We start from the raw sequence: 26,316 nt of genomic DNA, 5'->3' as shown, positions 1-26,316 counted from the left end.
TACTTAAAAATGCATCTTTCCGAGTCGTGGGACAAGGTAAAACATTTATGAAATGTAAAGTAAAAGAAAATATATTTATATATTTTTACTGACTTTATCTGTGGGCATTTGCCATCTTGTTATTACCACAGGTAGTATAATGATTGTCACGGGCTTATTTAGAAGGAAAACCTGATGTTATCATGAGGCCTTTATTATTCGTAATAATATGACTTAAAATTTATGGCCTCTATTTAGTTTCGATCAGTGAAACTTCGAACCACACCATGTTGATGTTTCGGAACAGTACTTGTCGAATCCTGTGTCCAATGTTTACCAACCTGACGTAATACGGATAGGGGAAAGAAAAAAAAGTTGACACTTGCATCAGGCTGCCCTACTAGCCTGCGGTAGGCTACCTGATGGTGGGATGACTTCGTGAGGGATGCCTAGGCATAAGCATAAAAAAGTGCCCAGGCCTAGAGAAAAAGGAAGAAGTGGTCATGTGCAACAGATACCAGCAGGTAGGCCCTGGCCTGGGATCTGTCTAAGTACTGTTTAGCTACCTCCTGCTTTATTAATACGTATACCTATTTATCTATTATCCTAGAGCTGTCAAGAGTATAATTAGCTATACGGTAAGCCTAATCCTAAGTCCAAGCCTATTTTAATTGCATGGGATAGGTTTTAAGTCATTTCATTGACGTTCCTTTTAACCTCTAATTTAGTAGTATGGTAACTTATAGCTAGCTACTACCTTTAGGGTAGTGACAGCTGATGTGGAGGCTGTCTTGTTTTTCTTATACATGCCTACTGTTTATTCTATAAGCTACCGTAGACGATGCTAATATAGGCTAAGCTAGACTAGGCCCAGCCCCACAGAATTTTAAGGTTATATAAAAACCTAGGATAGGTAGGTCAGCTTAGGTTAACTTGGCTTGTACGCTCTTTTTCATTGAGGTAGTTGTTATTATGCCTATGCTATGTTTTCTTGACAGGAACTACCCTACTTGTATTTGTATCCTTCCTCGATATCCAACAATCCTTGGGGGAACCCCAATGGGAAGTCAGGGTTTTTGGATGAACGAAAAAACAAAATAAACCACCTGTTAAAAAGGTAGGAAATGCATAAATCACAGCATATTCAGTTAAATTCATATCAGGGTAATCATAAAGTTTAGGGATCTGGATTCACTACTCCCTTGGGTGTGTTTAAGTTTTCTTGACTACCTGTTTATAATTTCTTCTTTTTACTTTTTGATAAACCTGAAAAAATGAGCAGTTTATCTGTATACAGAAATAGAGACCTGCTTCTCAAAATTCTATGGGTCCGTATCCCCTAAGACATGTATTTTTTTTTATTTATGTTCCCCCCTTTATTCCATTTGGTTTTTACAATCTCTGCTTCTGTAAGCAGATAAATTGCTCATTTTTTTTTTACTTTTTTCCCCATTCAATAAATATTTGATAAATTTGTGTGTTGATCTTGACTTTATGTAATGCAATGAATATGAACCCCTAAACTGTAGTAGATATTACTGCTCATATCAGCATCTATCAACAATAACAGTCATCTAATAATTTGTAAAAGGGCAAACTGCAGGAAGGACAGTTATGGAGATGCATCCTAAGCTCACTTTTCCAACATAACCCCCAGGGGTCACTGGGTCCAGCTTGCCTAAGAGTAGTACAGTAAGATTCTTGGAGTAAAATACAGGAATGCAGCATAACTAACCTTAGGTGCCTGGCCCCTACTTGTGTTGTGGGAGGGGATTTGAACCCCAACTCCCCCAGCTAACCTAACCTAGAGTGCAGTCAAAATCATAGTGTAAAATACATGGATGGATCCTAACCTAACCAAGGATGCCAGGTCTTACTGAGCTTGAAGGCTTGGATTTGTTCCCATTATGAAAATTCCCACCCTGCATAAACCTTAAAATGACTCAGATCATACTTCTGTCAGTACATACTCACCTTCATAATCACTAATTCCCTGTATTCCTGGTGTTGGCCAAGAATTAGAATCTAACAATATTACCCCACAGAGTTACATATCCAGATTCTCAAAGGACTTGCATGAGGTATCCAAATTGTGGTGAGCATGCTAAGTATAACAATCTCTACTGGCAAATGAGATCAAATAAGCTAGCATCAAGGGTCAATTGGTTAATTTATAGCCTAAATATTTTCTTGTTAGCTGACTATGTAAATTTTGTAAAGATAATATTCTAGCCTACTAGGGCCTGATAATTTAATACCAGTGGATGTTGATAATAACTTGCATATTTAACTAGGCTTTAAGCTTATGAAGAATGTTTACCTCTTCTGTGCTAAATTCTGACATTACAAAGTCTTGGGGTTATATATCATATGAGATATGGAATATGTAGTGCTTATTTGATCTTTTTTCCTTTTCTTCTAACATTATAACATTATAGTTATCTAATGTTTTTGCCAGTTATAACTTAAACAGTATAATTCTCAGTTAAATTATATAATTCTCAGTTAAGGTCAAGTGTTTTTACAACTTCCTCAGTTTTCACCAGCCAGTATTCAGTTCCACAATGATTCCTAGAAATGGAGGGGATAAAATATAGTTAATGAGATTTATCATTATGTCAAGTTTTTGCTAAAAAGTCACAATAGGTATAAACAATTCCATTTCTTTTTTTGGGGGGGGATATGCTAAATTTCACCCACACCCAAATAGCATATTGGGAAGGCTAATAGACTCTCCTACTTATGACCAAAAATATGGTAAGAGTTTGGCAGTTTATGCAATGCCAACAAGACAGGAAGTGGTATCTTATATTCAGTGAGGTTAGAATGGAGCCCTGACACGTCTTTCATCTAAGGGTACAGAGGTCTAAAGGAAGCAAAGCACTTCACACACCAGGTAAGACTTAGCATCCCAGGTTAAAGTGACATTGCAATTTTGTGAATGACCTACCCTCAAAATCTGAATAGGGTTAGAGGTGTCCAGGAAGGGCAACTCCCATTTTTCTGATAAGGAAGAAACTGGCATCCAAGGTTAAGTTAGGTTTGGATGCAACCCTGTAAATAGCATAGCCCTGTCTTAATGCTTTTCATCCCATCATTAATATTTATTAAACACATGAACCATATACATTACCAATAGTTTTGTTAATTATTTGGCAAATGTATTTTATTATAAATTTTACCATTCCAATGGATGGAAATACACATTTTTTCCCCCCAACTCAAAACTCCCTGTGCAATCCTAACATAGTTTATTATTAGATAATGGGCAAGGAAAAACAAAGAACAAACAACAGTAGTCAAGAATGCATGAAGCTTTAACTCGTTGAAAAAATTTATGGCTCTTATGTCTGATGAAAAATGAATTTTGTATATGAGACTTACCCAGTAATTATATATCTATTAGTTTCCAGATCGAAATAATAGCTATATAATTACTGGGTAAGTATATACAAAACCTTCTTTTATTATAAAAATATCATTTTTGTTTATGAGACTTACCCAGTAATTATACAGCTATTAGTTTCCTCGTAAAAACTATTAGCTATATAATTACTGGGTAAGTATATACAAAACCTTATTTTATTATAAAAATATCATTTTTTCATGCTATTACCTCTGATCATAATAAAGTGAAAGTCTGAGCTAGGTAAGCTGAAGAAATTAAACAGCTATAGTAGGTGGAAAGATAACTGAGCAAATTGGTGAACAGTAAAGGCAGGAATTGAATCTACATTCTGAATACTTAGCTGTACTGTAACTGGTGATGTTCCACATCTCTGTTTTTAAGTTTGTCCATGAAGATGTCTTAAGACTTATGGCACTTGTTAAGCTTCATTAGGTTAGGTTTGATAGGCAATGCTAATTTTGTTCATGAAACTTACCTGTCATATATATATATATATAGCTGTATTCTCCGAAGTCCGACAGAATTTCAAAACTCCCGGCGCACGCAGTGGGCGGCCAGGTGGTTAGTACCCATTCCCGCCGCTGGGAGACGGATATCAGGAACCATTCCCATTTTTTATTCAGATTTTTCTCTGTCGCCGGTCTGTAAACAACTGTTTCCAGACCTTCGCCTAGGATTTTGAAAACCTTCTTTTTGCCCTGGTAGTTCCTGATTGACTTTTGGTTTTTTGGACTGGATTGTTGGGCTTGGCATACGCGATAGTGTTTTTGATTTGATTTTGGCTTTGACTTTTCTTTAAATAAATATGATGTCTGGATCTAGTTCTACTAGTTTCAGGGTGTGTGGTGTGCAAGAATGTAAGGTGAGGCTACCGAAAGCTTCGGTAGACCCTCACTCTGTGTGCACGAAATGTAGAGGTCATGTATGTTTGTTGAACGATAGATGCATCGAGTTTGTGGAGGAATTGAGCGGATCTTAGTGGGAATGGCGTATGATGTCTTATGTAAGAAAACTTGAGCGCGATAGAATTCAGGAGGTTTCCTCCCATCCAGGTTGCGTTGCTGTGAATAGAAGTCAGGGTAATATTGTATCTCCATCAAATCCCCCTGTAGATTTAATTCAACCTAACCCTGTAGTGTTGCCTTCGGGCAATCAGGAAGTGTCTACAGAAAGAAATGTGCTCTCTACGATCATGGAGTCGATTCGTGCCCTGGAGTCAAAAGTGCTCGCGCTACAATCGAATGCGAAGTGCAGTGAAAGTGTTGGTGCATCTAGTGTTGTGGAGGGGGCGTCAGATCGGTCCCATAATGCCTCCAGGTCTAGACCTCTGTCGGACTCCCAGGACTTAGGGAGTGGGCAAGTCGAAAGCCGAAGGAGGGTTACAGGAACTAAAAACCGGTCTGACGTCCCTTCGGCAGAATCTGTGGATGCGTCCCAGACTGCCAAGGATCGTGCACGGGCACGAGTCCTTAAAGAGTGTTTCTCATCCTCCGAAGCGTCCTCCCCTCACCGGGGCTGGAGCTCATGGAGAGCCTCTCGCGGGGAGAACGGCAAGGGTGCAAGACGTCGCACAGGCGGCCGTCGTCCTTGTCGCCCTCTAAGAGAGGTTTTAGAGAAGAGGACGCTTCACGTCCTTCTTATCAACCTTTTCATTCGTCACCTGAATATTTTGAAGCCTTCCCACCACAGAAAAGGACCAAGACTTCATCGGAGGAGGACGCTTTGAGTGTCCAAGTCGCCTCTAAATTTGTTCCTGAGACGAAGGATTAAGGGAGGGCTGCCCCGTCCCCCGCCCGTTCTTCCATCTCAACAGGATTAGTCCTTCTTCCTGATTTCAAGAATTTTCTCCGTCAAGGGAGATTCTAATGTGTATGCAGAAACAGTTGGCTACCTGTTTTGCGAAGAGAGAGACAGAACCCGGTCGGCGGAGGAAGGACCGGTGGCTGCCTGTTAAGAGAACCAGACAGTCCCCGGCTCCTTCTCCTCGTTCTTCGGCCTCTTCGTCACCTAGTAGCTGACTCGTTCGAGAACGTGAAAGCGTTTCTTATGAGAGAGCGTCTAGGAGAGACGAGTATGGCAAAGACGTGAGTTGTCGCACAGGCGGCCGGCGTCTTTGTCAAGAGGTCGGGAACGTCCAGAAATCTCCGACGGACGATCATTGTTTCAAAAGTATTTCTCTCGTGCACGTCAAGAGAGCGAGGCTCGCCAAGATCAAGAGCCTCGTAAGGACGTCTCTGAATACGCACGACACGCTCGACGGCCTGCATTTGTCGTTATGGAAGATGATGTTAGAGAAGCTAGACGTCCTTCTTTGCGTGACGTTAATCAGGACGCTTTTGAGGAAGCGTCAAATGACATTCGACGTCCTGTTCATCGAAGCGCTCGCCAGGACTCTTAGGGAAGACGCTTCGGGCATGGACCGCAGCAGCGTCTCATAAGTCGGGTGGGACGCTCTCCCAGGACGCATCGGGTAGGATGCCTTTGGAAGAATTTTAAGTCCGGAAGGGCGTCATGCTGTTTCCACAAGAATGATTTAAAAGTGTCGAAGATAAACAGGTGAAACAAAAACGGCTTGGGTACTTCTAACCCCTTACTTCAGACAGTAGGTACCCTTCCCTTGCGAACAGGGCCTCAAGGAATTAATAACCATCACGGATCTTGAAGGACACTGCTGCTAGAGAAAGGAGAATCGTTCTTTGGTGATTCGTGCCCTCCATGGTACGATGAAGGAAACCAACAACTCATCCTCCGCCTCAGGATTATAATACGTTGATGCATCGTTCTGAAAAACTTGTTCCCAGGATAAGTTTCAAGACACCGGGGGGGTTCCCTTGCTCTCCGCCTTCACAGTTTGGCCTCATTGAAAGCCAGGAAAGCCCTCCTGGCTTCGTTTTAAAGATGGCCACCTCGCTCTCATGGCGAAGAGAGCATTTAAGATAATCCAAGGATTTGGATCGGACTCAAGGAAAGGCTAAAGGCAACGCTTCCTTTGCTCCCTTCTCCATCGAGACCTAAGCGGTAGAGAGCGGGAATCCTGGTACGTAAAACGGGGAGAAAAGCGTGGGATTGAAAGGCAACCGTTCTTCCTCTCATGGGCGATTTACGCTAACTTGGTTTGACCGCTCCGAGGAGGATCGTACCCTATCATCATCAAGGAGGTTTGCCTGGACTATTGTCCGGAAACGGGAATCGCCACCTGAAAAGGTATCCTTCCAAGACTTTATAAGTGTTTGAACTTCTTGGATTTGGTGCTTGGGGTCCCTGGACTTACAATCCAGAAGTCAAGGACCTCGATTTCTTTGGAAGAATTAATCAAGGCGTGTTGGACCTGTATGGATAGAAGCAGTTAAGGGATGGCAATCCCATTTCGCTACTGGGCTGCTAAAGAAGAGAGCTACTGTACTGGCAGCTTTTGCGGCGAAATCGGTTGTCTCCTGCCCGCAGGAAGGGCAGGAATTTGTTTTGTTCTCACCCCATTTTTTCCTACAACGATCTTTTCCCGCCAAGTTCCATGATAAACGGATCTGTCGTTGTTAACCTGCAGGAAAAGGCAACGCAGGACCTCTTAAACAACAATCTTCCAGACGTCCTGACAGCCCCAGGCCTTCTACTTCAGACCGCTTCAAGCCCCCTCAAGAAGGAAGTTTAAGCCCCTTTTTTCCCGTGGAGCGAACCAAACCCTTCCTCTAGAGCTTTTCCGCGAGGAAGGGGGCTCTCTAGAGGCAAGGCCTCCTTCAAAGAAACAAGGGAAAAAATTGACATTTCTGGCCCTTCAGGCACCTGTCGGAGCGAGGCTTCTCATCTTTTCGCTCATGGCGTTGGAGAATGATAGGGTCGGTCCGGAACCCATGGGTCCCGCTTCGATATAATAGAGAGAGGATACAAGATTCCCTTTCTCTCTGCTCCTCCATTTGAGCCACGAAGACCTAATAACCTGGTCCGCCCTCTAATTACCAGCCGGAGAAGCCAACAGATTTTGCGATTTTGCCCGACCTTTTAGAACCAAATGGGGGTTGGAGAAGAGAGCCGTAGAAGAAGTCCCTAACGTTAGATTCCCCCAGGGCTTTCTACAAACCAGGGTTATTACCTGGTTTCCGAAGCAGTCTTAGGGGGATGGATCGGCCTGTTCCCTAAGCTGTCAGCAGGCTGAACCTTTTTGTGAGAAAAGAAAAGTTCAGGATGGAAAAACGTCCCAGTCTGTACTAGGGGCTTTAAGACCAGGAGACTGGATGGTGTCATTGGATCTCCAAGACGCGTATTTCCACGTCCCAATTCATCCTCAATCAAGAAAATTCCTGAGATTCGTCTTAAAAGGACAGGTCTTCCAGTTCAGGGCTCTATGCTTTGGACTAAGCACGGCACCAATGATATTCACTCTCCTCATGCGGAACGTAGCAAAATGGCTTCACCTATCGAAAATAAGTCTCGCTTTACCTGGACGACTGGCTAATCAGATCGTCTTCGGAGTTAAGGTGCCTGGAGGACCTTAAACACGAGTTACAGCTGACGAAGGCCCTGGCCTAATAGTCAATTACGAGAAGTCCCATCTGATCCCCACGCAGTTCATCATATATCTGGGGATTCAGATGGATTCAGTGGGCTTTTCAAGCTTTTCCATCAAAGGAACATCAGCAGAAATGCTTAGAAAAAGTGTCAGCTTTCTTAGGGAAGGAAACATGCTCGGCGAAGGAAATGGATGAGCTGCTGGAACCATTTCCTCGCTGGAGAAGTTTGTTTCCTGGGGAGGTTGCACCTCAGGCCGCTCCAGTTTTTTTCTAGCAGAAAACTGGAAGGACAAGCAGATCTAGACACGACATTGATATTTCCCAATCGGTCAAGGATCATCTGAAGTGGTGTCAAGATCCAGTCAAACTATCAGAAGGACTGTCCCTCAGCCTTTTGAGCCCCGACCTAGTGTTGTTTTCAGACGCTTCCATGGCGGGCTGGGGAGCAACACTGGGCAAGGAGGAAGTGTCAGGCCTCTGGAGAGGGGAACAGAGGTCCTGGCACATAAACCTGAAAGAGTTGGAAGCCATTCGGTTGGCTCTCCAATTCTTCGAGGAACGATTGGTGGGCCGAGTTGTCCAGATCAACTCGGACAACACCACAGCTCTCGCATATATCAAAAAAACAGGGGGGGACACACTCTCGTTCCTGTTCGAGATAGCAAGAGACATCCTCCTATGGGCGAAAGCTCGGAACATAGTAATCCTAACGAGGTTCGTGTCGGGAGTGCAAAATGTCCGGGCGGATCTTCTAAGCCGCCAACATCAACTGCTTGCCACGGAGTGGACTCTCCATCTAGAGGTCTGCCAAGAACTATGGAAACTTTGGGGACGCCCACTAGTGGACCTCTTCGCAACCTCAAAAACGAAGAGGCTTCCTATTTATTGCTCACCGGTTCTCGACCTGGAAGCGATAGCAATAGACGCCATCCTATGGGACTGGACGGGGATGGACGTTCTACGTCCTTTCCCCCGTTCAAAACTGTTAGGAGAGGTAATCAGGAAGTTTCGGCATCTCGTGGAGCGAGAATGACACCAATCGCCCTGTTTTGCCTTCAAGCGACTGGTTCACGGAGGTCATGTCTCTTCTAGTAGACTTCCCAAGAACCCTTCCAGCGAGAGCCGATCTTCTCAGACAGCCCCACTTCGAGAGGTACCACGGAAACCTCTCCGCTCTGAGGCTGACTGCGTTCAGACTATCAAAAAGTTGGCCAGAGCGAGAGGTTTTTCAAGACCAGTGGCAGAAGCTATTGCCAACGCTAGAAAAGCTTCCTCTCGGGCAGTTTATCAATCTAAGTGGGGCTGTCTTCAGGAAGTGGTGTAGGAAGAAAGGTATTTCCTCCTCCACGACCTCTGTGAACCAGATTGCTGATTTTCTCCTACATCTGAGAAATGTGGACAGACTTGCGGTGCCCACAATCAAAGGATATAAAAGTATGTTGTCAGCTGTCTTCCGTCACAGAGGGTTAGACCTGACAAATGATAAAGACCTTCACGATCTTTTGAGGTCCTTTGAAACATCGAAAGGATCCGCAACCGAAGGTCCCATCTTGGAACCTTGACGTAGTACTGAAGTTCATGATGTCGAGTCCGTTTGAACCTCTGCATGCTGCCTCGTTGAAAGACGTTACAAGAAAGGCGATTTTCTAACCGCTCTTGCCACAGCGAAAAGGGTTTAGTGAAATTCAAGCAATGAGTAGACATGTGGGCTTCAGGGGACACAAAGCAGTGTGCTCCCTGAGCCCTGCCTCTTAGCGAAGAACGAGAAACCCATCTAAACCCCTGGCCGAAAACCTTTGAAATCAAGGGGTAACAGAGTTCATCGGACAAGAGCCAGAGAGAGTCCTGTGCCCTGTCAGGCTCTCAAGTTTTTTTATTTGCAGAAAACTAAAGACTGTCGGGGGTCCCCTTCAGAAAATCTGTGGTCTGTTAAGAGACCCGACTTTCCTATGTCAAAAAAATGCACTGGCATTCTTTTACGAAGCACCATCCGGAGGCCCAATGCGTCCCTACCCAGATGGTTATCTGAAACTTTTTGAAAGTTAAAAGCCCATGAGGTGAGAGCTGTCGCAACCTCAATGGCGTTTCAAAATGAATATGGCACTCAGCAAATATCCTAAGTGCTACTTTTTGGCAAAAGCAACTCTGTGTTCACTTCACAATTACCTGCGGGATGTGAAGACGGCATATGAGAACTGCGAGTCGCTAGGACCATACATAATCCGCAGAAATGTATTGGGGGTTGGGGGCAGGAACAGCAGCACGAATCTATCCTATAGAAAAGGGGATAGGTGTGCTTTTGATTTTATGGTGTTGGTTTATGGTTGAAGGGTTGGTCACTTGAGGCGCTTTCCCTTTCTTTAGCCTGGAAAGAAGTTATGGGACTAACTTCGATAGGTTAGGTCAGGTGGTGGTTTTTGTTAGCTTCGTTTTTCCCGCTAACAGTATGGTCAAATATGGTCTAGTCACATTGTGCGCTCCCGTCCCGTTGGACAGATCATCTAGAACTCACCAGCTATATAGGTCACTACCTTGCCCTGGAGACTCTAGTAAAGCAGAAGAAGACTTGGGTGACAGTAATCACGAAAGTCAGCTATGCTAACAGTAAGGAAACCAAGAGTCAATCATCTGCATGTAATTTGTTTTCCCTAAAAATCCTTCTATTCTGTCCCTTCCCACTTCCAATGGTGGGATTCAGCTATATATATATCTGACAGGTAAGTTTCATGAACAAAATGTTATTGTCATGATACAATAAAGTTTTTTCATACTTACCTGGCAGATATATATAATTAAGTACCCCACCCACCTCCCTCAGGGACAGTGGTAGAAAAATCTGAATAGAAAATGGAATGGTTCCTGATATCGCTCCCAGCAGGGCGGGGAATGAATGGGTAACGTACTAACCACCTGGCCGCCCACTGCGTGCCGGGAGTTTTGAAATTCTGTCGGACTTCGGAGAATACAGCTATATATTTATATCTGCCAGGTAAGTATGAACAAACTTTATTGTATCATGACAATAACATATTCACTGATTCTCCATTGGGCACTTATCTCAGAGGCTAAAGTAATGCAACTGGGAATACACTGCAAACAGTAACCTATATGGGGCTATTTTTACTAATTTGCATCATAGGACTAATTATGAGGTTATAAGTGACAAATATGTGACAAAAATGTAGTTTTAAGAGCATGAAGCTTGTATTACTATGCTAACTATCTCTAGGCTGTGCTAATCTTATGACTTCTCATTTTTCTTATCCATACCATCTCTTGATTCTGATGAGAAAACAACAGAGAAAACAGGTTTTGAGTGAGAATAACAGAGGTGATAGATTATGTTCCTAAAAGTGATAGAAAAAATATGCTAGGTTCAGAAGACAGAAGAACTAATTAAGGAAGTGAGGAATTTGTTGTGTGATTTCTGTCTTCATAAGAGGAAAAAGTTCTTCTTAATTAATGGAAATAAAATAACAAATCTATAGGATAAGATTTATGTACTAGCTGTAATAGGGTACCCAACTGGGTTTTCCTTCTCAGACTGTGGAAAGTCATGAAAGGTATATTGGGGAATGAACCAAAGTTTGGCCTTAACATTCTGTGAAGTTAACTACTATAGCGTGAGTATGAAAGATACAAGACTGTATGAATGGGATCATTCCATCTTGTATAACAAAGAGGATAAACATTTGGAACCTTCACAGCTATGCAAAAATGTCAAAAGGGTTATGGAACTTTTGAATGGCACCTGCACAACCATTACATACTTTACTTGTGAATGTTCTGTTCAGCAGTGAATTGACAAGACTTGATAAACTTATTACTGCTTTTGCATGTTACAAATTTCTGGGGTTGTTTTATGATTAGAAGTTATCACAATGTACCCGCTAAATCTATTAGTAAAAAGCATAGAGTATTTTCAGGGCTTTGCATTAACATGAAAAGTGTCTTAACCGTACAACCTTACTCCCTCTAATACTGTATTACTACATACATGTACTCCTTCTTATGGAAGTGTTTCATTAACACATATTAGCATATTGACATTAATGTTTGTAGCTCCATCCAGTACTGCTTGCTTCAGGTTGTCTCTAATTTGATTTTTGTATATCATTGGAATATACATAGTGTCATGGTGATTTACTGAAATAACTATTGTTTTATTAAATTTATTCAGAGCTAGTGGTAGCTCCATTGTTAATCTGCATCTGGAACTGGCAATTCTATTGTTTATTTCTTGTTGTTTAACTAAACAGACACTTCATTGTGTTAGATTTTTAATGAAAATTACATTTTTTATAATAAAATAAAGTTTTATTATACTTACCTACCTAGTAATTACATATCTAAAAGTTCCTCTAAAATCAGCAGCTAGAATTTTGAAAATTCATGGGACATGCTATTCTAGCAGGTAGGTGATGAACCACGCCCACTTTTGGGGCAAGAAATGAATAACTAGTATACATGGCTTCAATTTGTTTATGCCTAGGTTCATGCGTGGGGAAGAGGGAGGGCTCTGAGCATGTAATTACTTAAGTATAATTAACTTTATTTTATTATAAAAGGTATTTTTAATTAAGTAACTTGCCCAGTGTAATTACATAGCTAATCCTCACATTGACAGGTGGGATGCGTGAACACATCTATTCCAACACATTAGTAAAGATAAGAACTGAACATAGAAAAGACTGCTAGCATTGCAATAGTATGTAATGCCTGATGTTCCTTACCTGATAAATGAGCTGCTTCAGAAAGATACTGCCTCTGGATGGCGCTCATTTATCTCATAGTGGTGTGGCAGTAGAGCCGAAGGTCACCTACTATATAGTGGGTGCCTTATAGTAAGGATGATTCCAGTCGCTGACAAGGACGACAAGTTACCCCTACCCATGGCCCAGTACATAACAACAAAACAACAGAACAAATGATCATCACCAAACACTGTCAAAATTAAAAACTACACCACTGCCGAACCAAAAATAACTGGAGTGTACAGTGGTCCCCCCGTATTCACGGGGGATGCGTACCAGACCCCCCCGCGAATAGTTAGAATCCGCGAATGTTTGGAACCCCTATAAAAACGCTAAAAACAGCCTATTTTGGTTAGTTAAAACTTAAGAAAAAACACTAAAAAATGTTCATACTTGGTTTTTTTAATAGTTTTTATCACAAGAAGTGCATTTTATGATGAAATTGATAACAAAAACCAGGAATTCGTGGATATTTCTCATAGAAAAATACCGCGAATGCGCGAATTTTCCGCGAATAATGCAGGGAAACGTTCCCAAGAGAAATCCGCGAATGTGTGAGTCCGCGAATCCGGAGAACGCGAATACGGGGGATCCACTGTACTCCGATACATAGTACCCCCAGACTCCCATAAAATCCAACACCGCAATTCAAGGCAAAGAAAGGAAGGAGGGGATGTTTCCTATACTACTTCCTCCCCCAGTGCCATGCAAGCCACTAAAAATGGACCTAAAGTACTGCAATTATCATAGTTGTGACTTCCTCAAGATAATGTGATGCAAAGACCGTCTTACACCTCCACAAGGTCGTCTGCAAAATTGCAGAGAGAGATAAATTATGCTGAAAAGCCATGGAAGTGGCTACAGCTCTAATTTCGTAAGCTTTCACTTTGCACAATGGGAAATTGTCCTCCCCCAGAGAGGAATAATCCAGGCTTCGATGTCTTTCAGGGCAGACAATGACAGCACTAAATTAGGAAGCAAGGCAGAATCCTCTATTTGTGCTTCCAAGAGAAAGATAGATGCAGGCACAGAAGGAGTCACTGGAGAAAAGAAACCAGGAATATTCAAAAGAAGGTATATACTTCGGTAAGGAAACACTTGCTGAAGAACGAGTATCTTGAAGAGTCTCATCCTCTTCCTCCTCCGAGGAAACACGAGACTGGCAGACGAAGAGCAGAGGAAGTCTTCTTAAGCAAGTTTGTCTATAGGATGAGCTGTCTGGAGGGGAGATGAGTGCCAAACCACTGAAGAAGCTGGATGACCAACTGAAAAAGCTTCCACTGTATGCGGAATACCTAATACTTGAATTGCTGTTCCGAAACAGGAGAATGAACGGGGGCTAATGAGTGCTGAGACATTGCTTGAACCTACTTTGAAGCTGCACCCAATACAGAAGGGTGCGGCCCAGGTGTATGAGGGCGCTCTGACGACAAATCTCTCTGAGACAAAGAGTGCTTACGAGACGTCGGGCGCTTGGAATATACATCCTGACTTTCTGCTACAGGAAAACCAGAAGAAAAATGCTCTGTATTGTCCCAATGACTGCAGGAAGGCTGAGGACTAGAAGGATGATCCCAAGTTTTCTTACACTGCACAGCTGAATGGGACACATCCTTTGCACGCTTTTTCAATGGGTGTGAAGCATCCGAAAAACGCCACTTTGCGTCTGTGCGAAAGCTCATCCAAGCTCGAAGAAACTTGGTGAACATCCAAGTAAACGTCTTTCTAATGCCATTTAGCTGCAACCTGGGAACTAGCAACAGGTTCAGCAGAGGGGCGACAACCCGTGGGCAGACCCCACCAACCTTCCTTGGGCTACCAGTCTGACTCCTCCCAGATGCAGGGGAGTGTGTCATTGACCTTGGCCTAGGAGAATTGGTGGGCCGGGAAGCCACTCCTTGTACACTGCACTTGCACTAGGCGGTACCAGGCACTCCACAACACAGCACCAACACTAGGAGTTACCAAATGCTCTGACGCACTCCTATCGTCCATAAGGACCTTCACAGATGAAGCTAACTGAGTAAGAGATTTGGCAGTAGATTCGAACCTCTTATCAATCCTCTCAAGACTGGCAATGGTGTTGGGTTCGGAATTAAGGGAGCTGGGTAAAGGAGCAGCTACAGATTGAGAATTGGGGAGAGGGTCAATAGCAATAACAGGCTCATCAACATTGACATCATCATCAACAAAAGCTTTACTAATTCATCTAGCTGTCGCCTTTCTTTCTCTATCCCTTACCAGTTTACGCAAATGCGATTTTAAGGTCTTCCACTTATTCAAGTACCAATCTTTACATTCATCACATCTTACGTCTATTGAACAAATTTGTCCCCTACAATCTGTCCACATAGAGTGAGAATCGTATGATTCTTTAGTCAGTTGAGTATTACAGTCCTTGGTGCAATACCTAATACTAGAAGTTCTCGAGTCTGACATACCGGTAAAGTCCAAAAATTGTCATGATCTCTAAAGTCAAAATCAATTGAAAATTGTCAAAAATCAGTTATAATAGAGCATAACCTTATCTAATTGTGCCATGAGACAATACAAATTCAGAATACTTCACCAAACACAATGAAAATACAACATAGAGAAGAACGAATTCCAAAATTATGCTGGAGCTAACAGCTGTTGTACAACCATCAGCCGGCAGTAACAAATTGAAGCCATGTTTACTAGTTATTCCTCTCTTGCCCCTAAAATGGGTGGGGCTCATCACCCAGCTGCTAGAAATAGTGTGACCTGTGAATTGTCAAAATTCTAGCTGCTGATTGTTGAAACTTTTAGCTAAGTAATTACTGGGTAAGTTAATTAAAATTTTGTTTTGTCACTTCAGAATAATGGTGCAGTACATCCTGTATATTTTTTGTTTGTGGCATTTTGATAATTTTAGTGTTGCTATTTTTTCTTACTTTATGATATGTTGAAAAATCTTTAAAAATGGTGTACTGTGACTCTTATGTATACAGTATGCAGTGTGTTACTGTAGTAGTACAGTATTTAAGGAAAACTGCTGCCCCCAACTAATTACAGCTAATAATGTAGCTTTATAACAGTGAAGTCTTGCCTAGAACTAACATACCCAAGTAATGGATTATCTCTACTCCATTTTGCATGTTCCAGAAATAACTGTCAATGATTATGCCAACAGTCAGAAGCCAAAGATGGGACTTTCGAAGAGAACAAACATACAAACATTCGTAAAAGGTTTGTTGATGTACCGTTTTGACATTAAATGTAATTTTGTAATCTTGTGTATATGCAGTATAAGTATATTTAATAGCTAGTTTATGCAATTGTAAGTAAGAAGTGAATAATAATGTTTCCAATGTACTATATGTATTGTACATTTTTTTTTTTTTTGCACTGCAGATCTTGTGTTATGATGAAGTAACATTACTAGCTAATGCGTATTCACAAATATGTTGTGTAGTACTGTAATCTGTTTGCAGGACATTTTTCCCTTAGTTACCTCATTATAAAAACTGCTTTTGTTGCTTCGTCTGTAGCGTTAAGTGAAACTAACCACTATCAATGTTATTCATCAGCTTTCTTTTTTCACATTTTCCTGTATTTTTGTATTCAAGTAGTAATCTTATTCCCATATAACTTCCACACTGCAGGGCATATTTTATCCATGGTATATAATTTTTTGTAAGGCTCTACTATCTGTACATTCCTGTGGTCATATTGCTTCCTTTGTTAGGAATTTATATGATGTGTTTTGGTAGGCTTAGCTGCTTTTATTGAATATCTGGATTACCATATATGGGTGGTTTGTTCTGCTATTCTTCTTCAAGGGGGTTATTATAACCTCTCTATATTTTATATTCTATATGGGTCCCTTATCATACCAACATCCTCCAGTTCATATATATTTTCTTCATTTAGCCAATTTTCGGAATATACTCTGCTTCCATGTTTGGTTAAATATCTCATCGTTTTCATTATTCTTTTTAATTTTCATCTTTACATCTTTTCCCCTTTAAAATTTTCTCCATCATTCTTCATCTTGGTTTGAAAGTTTTTTCGACTGACATTGAGATAAGTTCTAGTGCACCAGGGTCAGGTTTAGTTTAGTGTTGTTATTTTACCATGGTGTGAATGGCTCAAAATTTTCTCATATCAGAATAGGTGGATTAATTCTCTTTGGAACAAGTTTATGTGAAGATTGTGATCAAAGAACTACAGACAGGGGCGTCATTTCAGATTTTTGGGGTGGGATGAGGACGATTTGGCCAGTGAAACAAGCCTAATCAGCGGTTTTTTGTTTTGTTTTGAGCTGTTTTATGTTTTTGAAGCCACATGAGCAAGGTATTTCAGCAAAAATTATATACTCCCATTACTATTTGTTTATCTCATCATCACTGACAGCTACTAGTAGACAGACAGGAATCAAGAAACAATATTTTTGAGAAATTTTATATATTTATGATTGCACATTAAAAAGAAAACATGCTGTTACTTCTTGGGGCTTGGGGGGTGAGGGGGGCCAAAGTTGAGGCTTGGGGGGCAAGTTGAGTCTTTGGGGGCAGGGGGCAGTTGAGACACCCAGCCACCCCCACAAATGATGCCCCTGACTGCAGGAAAGCATAAGCCTGCTTTTTTCTTCTCACTTCAATTGGTTTTGAGACCAAATGGGGTAAATGTCAAGTAAGAAATAGTATTGCCCTTCAGAAATAACACTCGGATTTGCCCCTTCATAATCTTCTGGTACAGCTTAAGAGCATTAGGTAATTTCTTTCTTGAAGCAGCATCTCTTGAATCACCAATTGCTGTAAAGATTTCCAGGGCTAGAGAATATATAAGGGAGTCTTGCATAATGGACCCCTTATGAATGGATAGTATTACTGTACTGTATTAGATGTAGCCTAATGGAGGCTTAGGTTTTGTTTATTTCTGAATTGATTAGGATGTTATGTGTCCTTGTTGAAAAGTCTGTTGTGACCAGTCGGTGATTGCTCATGTGCAACCATTGCCTTGTTTGTATACCTTCTTACAGTAGAGAACAACTTTATTTTATACATTTTGAATGACTTATACAGGCTTTTCTTATTCTGATTGTACTTTGTTAGGTAGGCTTGCACTAGGTTCCTTATAATAACCTTTTGACCTAGCCATGTGTAATTCATGGGGGTTTGTTTTTTCTCAAATATATTATACTGTCTGGGTATTTCAAGCTTGTACTTTGAAACTGCATACCCAGAGCTTTTGAAAAATATACTTGTAAAACTGGTCCCAGCAAAACTAACCTGAGTGAGTTTGAAAACTCTTACTGTAATTAACATTTTCTAGCAATGGGCTCTCTAAACCTTGAAAGAAAGAATCTGATATTGATATATTCTGCTTTGTATCCTGGTAGCTAACCATTTTAACCACTAGCTTAGATGGAAAGCATCCTTTTGAGCATAACATTCAATTGCCAAGATATGCAAGGAAGTTAGGACCCTTGGTAACCAAGGATTGATGGTGTGCATTTGTAAATAGCCTATATTTATATTGTCTGTTACTTACATTTTTAAAAGCCTTGGATCAACCAAAATAAAGGAATTTGTATTTGAAGTGTTGAAATGTACATTCCATAATTTGGATGGGGGCTAGTGTCAGACCAACTTCACTCACTGACAGTGCTCCTTCATCAGTGGGCGATAGATCATTCAGTGGACCCCCCTGACAGGTATATCCCAGGCAGGAGGAAAGTAGTGGTGGACAATCTAAGTTGTTGAAGTCAGGTCATAGGGACAAAGTGGTCTCTACACCAGGACCATAGCAAACAAGCTCTTTCATCTGTGGGGAAGGTCCCCAATAGACTTATTTGTAACAAGATTCAGCAAAAAACTAGAGGTCTTCTGTTCCATGGTTCCAAATTCCTTTGTAGTGTGTTCCCTCCAATTTGTCTAATGGCCTCTCAAAACCTCAGAATGATCCTAGCTGTTCCCATGTGGCCTCACACGGAATGGTTCCTCGATCTCCGATCTCCTAAACTTTTTGTCAGAAGCTCAAGGAGAGATTCCTCAGTGGCACAACCTTCTGTGCAACCACACTTCCAGAGATACCACTGCTCACTATCTCTTCACGGCTGAAGACTATCCAGTATCTCCCCCAAGCGAGAGGCTTTTTTTGCAGGCAGCATCTAAGATGTCTGGCTATCTCAGATCTTTCTCAGCCATGTACCAGGGCAAGTGGGCTGTTTATTGTGATTGATGTTGTTAACATCAATCTGGAATACTTGGCTAAGACTCAAACCCTTCTTCTCATGATGACAGATTTGAATCCATTTCCATTCTGTCCCATAATTCTTCTGACAACAAACTTGATGAATTGCTCCTTTGCATTGTCAGAGCACTACATACACTGCTATCTGAAAATGACTCGCAATCTCAGACCTGGGTGCTGAAGACTTTTCCTTAGCACTGATAAGAACGAAAACGAAATGTTAAAAAATTTGATCTTTTGGCTTCATGAAGCTGTCAGACAACCTTTTAGCTTCTTGAAACTGTCAGACAAGCTTATTGTTTGACTTCATGCCCCAGTCCTAACACAGTGCATGCAAGAGCACATGATGTTAGAGGACTATGCCCTTTTTTGGCATTCAAAAAGAACTTGTCTGTTCAAAGGATTTTGAAGACTGGCACTTGGCTTTGTTAGACCACCTTCACTTCCTTTTATCTGTGGGATGTTGCCCACAGATCCTTGGAAAACTTTTTCCTTGGGTCTGGTGGTGGTGCTCAACAGGTTTGTGTAACTCATCCAGCCCCCCTAGTGGCGACAGTTTGTATCTTACTTAAGATGTTGATATGAAAGTGAAAATGAATGAGATGATTGGTCTCTCTCCTTTTCCTTTCTCCTCTTTTTTTTCCTTTCTCTTCTTCTCTACCTAGCGGGCAATGAGATGTCACTCCATCATGAGCTGGATTGGATTTGATACGGGTGAGACTGCAGCCATTTTGTTTGAGTTTTGCTTTTTCCTACATGAATATTAAAAACTTTTGCAAAAGCAAGTCTTTAACTTCCTTCTACATTGTCATATCGTGTACAATTGCCCAGAAGTTTGACTGGTAAATAATTATTTATTTATCATGTCAGAGGGTTTGGTTCCCTTCCATAGGCTTCTATAAGCCAGGAAGAGTTACTTAACTTCCAGTCAGTTCGAGACTTATTTCCTCCCTCCAAAAGTGAATCTATCCGTAAGTTAAGACCCTCCAAAAGTGAGTCTATCCGTAAGTTAAGACCCAGGTTTCTTCCGCATATAAACAAATGACAAATTGTTTAGTCAATTTGTATTTTTCATATCTAACAAACCTTTGGTCTTAACTTATAGGGCCCACCTCTAGCCACCTCTCAATCAAGTTGCCTGGCTTGGAAGAAACTGAAGTGTCATCTCTGACTCATATGTGAAGGAGGTGACAGTAGCCACCTAGGCCTATCAACCTACTGCATTACCACCAATTCCTTGTTGTTTTCTTCTTACCAGTTTGCCAGCTGGTGCTAGAAGAATTTTCCATAGTTAAGACCGTAGGTTTGTTAGCTATGAAAAATACAAATTGATTAAAAAATGTCATTTTCTATTCAACTGCTTTACTGTAGTGTAGCTGTAATTATTAATAATTTACTGAGGATAAGGCAAATATAAATCTTTTCCTTTTATTTTCAGAACATGCAGAAACATTAAAAGAGGATACCAGATCCTGGGATGAAATAGATGATGACAGTGGTGAAGAAAATTTTGTAATTTGTTATTCAGATGGAGTCAGTGCAAAAGGTAAGCATTGCAAGTGAATTAAAGTCTTTGTTATGGAAGAAAGAAAAGGCTGTGATTATGAAGAATAAGAAATAATAATACGGGTAAATAAAAGAGATGAGGATGGTACATTTAAGTTTCAGTGTAAGTTTAGGGAATCTGAATTATTATGAATGACTAAGATTGAATGTCATAAGAAATGGAAAGTGAGAAAGAATAGCAGTCACTATTTTTATTTGAGTTATTATTATTATTATTCTGAATGGTTTAACTGACCACAGAGTTAACATACAGTGGTCCCCCTGTATTCATAGGGGATGTGTACCAGGCCCCTCCGCAAATAGTTAGAACCCCATATAAAAATGCTTATAATGGCCTATTTTGCTAGTTAAATCTCAAGAAAAAACCCACTAAAAAATTTGTATACCTGTTTTTTAGTTTTATCACAAAAAGTGCATTTTATGATGAAATTGATAAAATGCCAGGAATATGGTGATATTTTCTCATAAAAAAAATACAGAGATAGGCAAATTTTCCGCGAATACTGGGGAGATATGTTCTAGAGAGAAATCTCCAAATGTGTTAGTCTGCAAATCCAGAGAATGCGAATACAGAGGGCCCACTGTACTCAACTTTAATAGAGCTGATATGTAAGAGAAAATTTAATTACTACTCATAGTATGGGAAGGACCTCGGCACTCAAGGCAGTGTATTTCAGAATCTCAATGTAGAAAAGATTGATTCATGAATGTTATTGTTCTTTACATATTACATGGTCAAGGGTTTGCTTTGGCTGGTGTGAAGTGCTTTGTGAGTGCCCTCTGTCATGGGAGTGCCCTCTGTCATGGGAGTATAAATATTGTATTCTAAAAAATAGTTTCATGTACAAAATATGAAGTACTCTTCTAAATTAATTTTATAAGTATAGAATTTTAGATTGCATATTTATATTAGTGAACCATTAAAAAAATGCTACAGGTGTATTATTTAAGGGTCTGTTTAGTTCGTAATTCATTATCATGTGGTGCTCTGTGTACAATAATTGAAGTTAATTGCATTTTACTTTTTATCTAGTAAAAAAGGATCAAGAAGACGAAGTGGGCATCTCCCAGTATACTGAATACCCAATAGACTTCTGGTTTCTTATCAGGTAATGCCATTTGAAGTTAAGAATTTTAGAAAATATGTTAAGTACTACTCTGTCACCTCTCAATTAACACGAGGGTTACATTCCTGGAGAGCGCTCATTAATTAAAAATGTGTTATTTAAACATATTTTTCCCATAAGAAATAAACAATAATAACGTAAGGGGTTACGTTCCTGGACTTAGGGAACTCGGTACTGCATTATTAATATATGTAATACATATTATGTATGTCAGACTAATAAGAAAAACAACAAAATCTTTCTCTTTATTAATGAATAAACAAAGTCTTTTGCTTTATTAATAAATCCATACAGTGCACTGTGCTATCGAAATCTTTGTGTTTTTAAACATTTTTAAATATTTTCTAGCTCGCGTTAAATTGAAAACACATTAATTAAAACATGCGTTAATTAAGAGGTGACTGTATGTGACCATATAAGAAACTGTATGTGACCATAGACCTGAGTGGAAAACCACGTTTTGATTTGCATCCATTAACAAGCAAATTATACTGGATTTGATATATCTTTGGTGATTCTGCCTTTTATCACCTGCTGTACTGTTCACATACAATTTGATTGGAACAAGAAAGTGCAGGTGGTTTGTTCTCAGTTTTGATCATAAGATCATTCTTAGATAAGCATATAAGAATTTCAAATTTAGTCCCCAATCATAGCAGTTTTATCAATTTTAGTAGGTATAGTTGCCAACAAAATGCATACACATAAAAAAAGGCAGACAATAATTATGGTACTAACACAAAAGCTGTCTTCCATCTTGGTATAGATCACTGTAACTGGTAATCAGAAAAAAATAATCAGGTTCCAAGTTGTTACCAGTACTGACCATGGTGATACTGATGCATTGAGAGGGAGACTTTGGCTTAATGTACCATATCCTGTTGTTATATATTTGAAAGTTTTTTTCCTGCAAGGTTTATTGCTGGAAAATTAAGATTGATGAAGCACTCCTTTGAGAAGTTTTTCAATTTTAAGGAGCGCCTCAGTAGCATGGTTGGTTTGGTGTTTGCTTCTCACCTCGGTAGTCGCGGGTTCGATTCTCAGCCATTCCATTGAGGAGTGAGAGATGTGTATTTCTGGTGATAGAAGTTCACTCTCGACGTGGTTCAGAAGTCACGTAAAAGCCGTTGGTCCCGTTGCTGAATAACCACTGGTTCCATGCAGTAAAAACACCATTCGAACAAAACAATCAATTTTAAGGGACCATATAAGCTAGCATCAGTGCCCTTCTTGATTAATTATTATGATTATTTTAATGTTCACAAGATGAAACCTATTCAGAGGAAGAAGCCCACAAGGGACATGACTTGAATTAAAGTTTCCAAAGAATATGGGGTGTTTTCAATAGGAAGAAGTAAGGTGAGGTCAAAGAAATACAGAAAGAAGAGACCCCACTTATTAAACAGGAAAAATAAAAAAAATTATAAATAAGCAGATAAAAAATGTATTAAATGCAAGAATAGTATTAGTGTAGTAATGTATATTGCACTCTTCTTGAACTCCTGAAGTTCCAATTGCACAACTTCCTCTGGGAGGCTGTTCCACAGTCCAGCATTGTGAGAAATAAAGGACCTCTGGAACTGAGAAGTTCAACAGTGAGGTACATTTACAGCATATTGCATGCTGTTCAGTGAATCTGGTTGCTCGCAGCAGATAAAGAGGATCAAGGATCAGTTGGGAATGTGAAGACCTCTGTTGAAAAACAACTTATGAAAAAGTGACAAACAAGACACCATCCGTCGATGGTCAACTCGTACCACTATTAGATAACAGAAACCTACCACCACAAACCACTGTCTAAAAAGAGATAAATCACTGGCAGAAGCTGACATCCACATTGGAGAACAGTATTCTATATAAGGGAGCTACAACATGACCAAACAGGTTGCAGATTTTATCATTGTTATAAATTTATGAGGCTATACAAACTACCTAACTTTCATTAGATGTTTCTCAAAAGCTAGACATGAGTCAAAGATTACACCAAGAATAGTTAAAGCTTCAGACTCATTCACGAAAGTTCCATCCACCTGAAGGGGAGAGGAATGGGATGGGAAATCTGTACAAGACTGCTAATCAACACTGTTTTCGTTTTACTGGAGTTCAGCCACATAATCCCACCAACTACACCATTCCACTGGTTCCATGCAACGTAAAAAGCACCATACAAAACAAAAAACACCATTCCCTGATCCGGTCCATGTCCTGATTGAGGCTGAGGGCAGCTTCATTTCTTAAAAGTGGAGACTGAATATATACACACAAGAGTTGCATCAACAGCATAATGAACAATCTTGTTTTCCAGGCCAACAACCATGTCACTTCTATACTAAAAATAACAGTGGACCAAGAATACTGCCTTGTGGAACTCCAGAAACAGGTCTTAGTTCACTAAAGATCCCGTCCACAGCAAACTGGCTGCTGCCTACCTGTAAGGAAATCTGAAGTATGTAGTCCTAAAACATATCTAAACACTCCAAGATTCTGAAGTTTATAGATACGTAAGTGCCTTGTGATTTGACTAAATCAAAAGCAGCACTGAAATCTATCTAAATTGATCTTAACTCAAACCTTTATCAAGGTCCCTTGCAAATTGCCTGTCAAGAGTACAAGAGCATTGCAAGTAACTAGCTGCCTTTATATGCATAATTACTATCAGCTAACAATCCTTTAGATTCAACATATTTATATAGCGGCTTAAAAATAAGTTTTTTAGCAACTTTGGAGAGCACAGGGAGAATAGAGATTGGCCTGTAGTTACTATAGTCTGCATATATGTAAATCGTTGGAACAGGCATTGAATTACTTAGCTTGCACCCATCCGCAAAGATACTGCATTGACCTAAAAATCTATAGAATCTATGAAAACAAGTGTAATTTTCATTTGAATTTGGTCTGTTTGTCATGGTAGGCTCATCTACTTGTATCGTCAAACCATGGCTGGTCATTTGTCCTAAGTTTGGTACCTTTCTAGGGACATATCTAATTAAAATAGCTGCAAGCATTTCATTTTAGTAGTACCTTCTTTTGGGGTCAGGATCTAATGTAGCATCTGAAATATTAAGTGCCTGACAAATTTCATTTCATATACCTTCTTCTTGGGATCAGGATCTAATGTAGCATCTGGAATATTAAGTGCCTGACAAGCTTCTACCTGTAGGGGGATAGTGTCGCCAGTGCACCTCACACGGCACATTATTGGCATTACTTAGTTTCTTTGCAGCATTCCTTCAGCCCCTAAGTGCAACCCCTTTGTTCATTCATTTTACTGTACATCCATTTATATTCTCTCTTCTATCTTGGTATTCATCCTCTCCTAACACTTGTTTCAGTGTAACTGTAAGGTTTATCCTCATGTTACATCTTTCAAGCCTTTCTGCTCTCAAATTTCCCTTCATTGCTGAATGGCCTCAGGTACCCAGTGCTTGGCCTTGGGCCTAAATTTTATATTCCAATCCATTCTGACAAGCTTCAATAATGCAATCCCAGTTGGCTCTGGATTTCAACCAGACATTTTTACCAATACGTTGTGTAATTAGGAAATATATACTGATTTGACAGATGTGTCCATCTTAATGTGCAATGATTAGAAGTGCCTATATATATTCACAGACCTTGGACTTCACAAAAGCTGGAACATCTGTGGGAGTATGAGGTCTAATCTATTCCAGAAATGTGTGTCCTCAGCTAACTCACAAAATCGAGGATACACAGAACTCAAAAAAGCATACCAGTCATATTGATCTGTAGAATTTTAATTTAGACAGCTGTCTGCTATAGAATTGTCAATATTTGATTACTATAACTGCACATACATAAACATTGTAGAACTTACTGAAGATTTTAAAACAAAGAATATCTTGGCAATTACACTTCAATTTTTTCTGATGATCAATAAGTTGTCTGGACTTATAATATACAGCCATACCTGGGCGTGTGGGATGTTAGTGCAATAACTAAAGTCAGAGGCATCAAACCCTTCGGTTAAAAGCTCAACTTTTGACTTTTTGCTACTCACAACATGAGTCTCAAATAGATCATCAACTGTTCCTGCAATATTCGTATCAAAAGTAGAATGATAGCTTCATTAAGTAATTGTAGCCTCATTCATACTCTGGGATATAAGTAGAACCCCTACAATCTTGTGGAAAACATCTAGTATTCATACTAATGAGATAGTAATAAGGCAGCAAACATCCTCTACTAATGCTTCCACCATTTCATGGGTAACATTATGTATAGCTTTTGCATTGCTAGTTGTGCAATCCTTAAATTTTGAGAGTACATTTCAGTTACTTGGAGTCCAGAGATGGGATTTTCTACATCTTGTAACTCATCAACCTCCCTTTCACTTCAGTATTACTCTTTAGTATATTCACTTTCTTGGTCTGTTTGCTATATGCATTTGCCATAAGTTGTGGGAAAATATAGCTACTTGAAACTATGGTTTTTGAAATTTTGAGCCTCTTAAAATGTATTTAGCCACTGTGCAATCTTGGAACTTAACTCATCATCGAAGTATCTGTATGATGAGAGCAGTATAGTTGAATATTGTGTTATTTAGTGGTGCAAAAAGGTGTATTAATTTCATATGGTGAATATTCAGCAAACTGTTTTTTTTTTTTTTTTTTATTGTCTGATTGTATTTCTTCCCACGATTTTTAATACTGGACTAGAGAATGTGAAATAAGCTGTTTTGTCATAAAATTGATGGCCTGAATCTTTTGCATACAAGATTTTTTTTATGACTGTATGTG

At 40.1% G+C, this 26,316-nt stretch overlaps 1 protein-coding gene across 5 annotated transcripts in view; it reads left to right on the top strand.

Annotated features, from left to right (window-relative positions):
* Positions 1 to 245: 245 nt before the first annotated feature.
* The window catches only part of LOC135223574 (transmembrane protein 183-like), a 152,816-nt gene continuing 126,745 nt past the window's right edge, over positions 246 to 26,316 (top strand). The window contains exons 1-5 of one of the 5 annotated variants that reach the window (XM_064262096.1): positions 247 to 503; positions 978 to 1,096; positions 15,774 to 15,857; positions 20,305 to 20,412; positions 21,466 to 21,541. In XM_064262096.1, the coding sequence (XP_064118166.1) occupies positions 15,815 to 15,857; positions 20,305 to 20,412; positions 21,466 to 21,541 (227 nt within the window). In that variant the 5' untranslated portion in view covers positions 247 to 503; positions 978 to 1,096; positions 15,774 to 15,814. Of the gene's footprint in view, positions 618 to 977; positions 1,097 to 15,773; positions 15,858 to 20,304; positions 20,413 to 21,465; positions 21,542 to 26,316 lie in introns of all 5 variants that reach the window. The other 4 variants (XM_064262095.1, XM_064262097.1, XM_064262094.1 and 1 more) reach the window with 4 other exon arrangements.

Source organism: Macrobrachium nipponense, chromosome 10 (genome assembly GCF_015104395.2).
Source record: "Macrobrachium nipponense isolate FS-2020 chromosome 10, ASM1510439v2, whole genome shotgun sequence".
NCBI classification, from domain to species: Eukaryota; Metazoa; Arthropoda; class Malacostraca; order Decapoda; family Palaemonidae; genus Macrobrachium; species Macrobrachium nipponense.
Note: the sequence above shows the minus strand (reverse complement) of the source record. Positions and strands in the feature narration are given on the sequence as shown.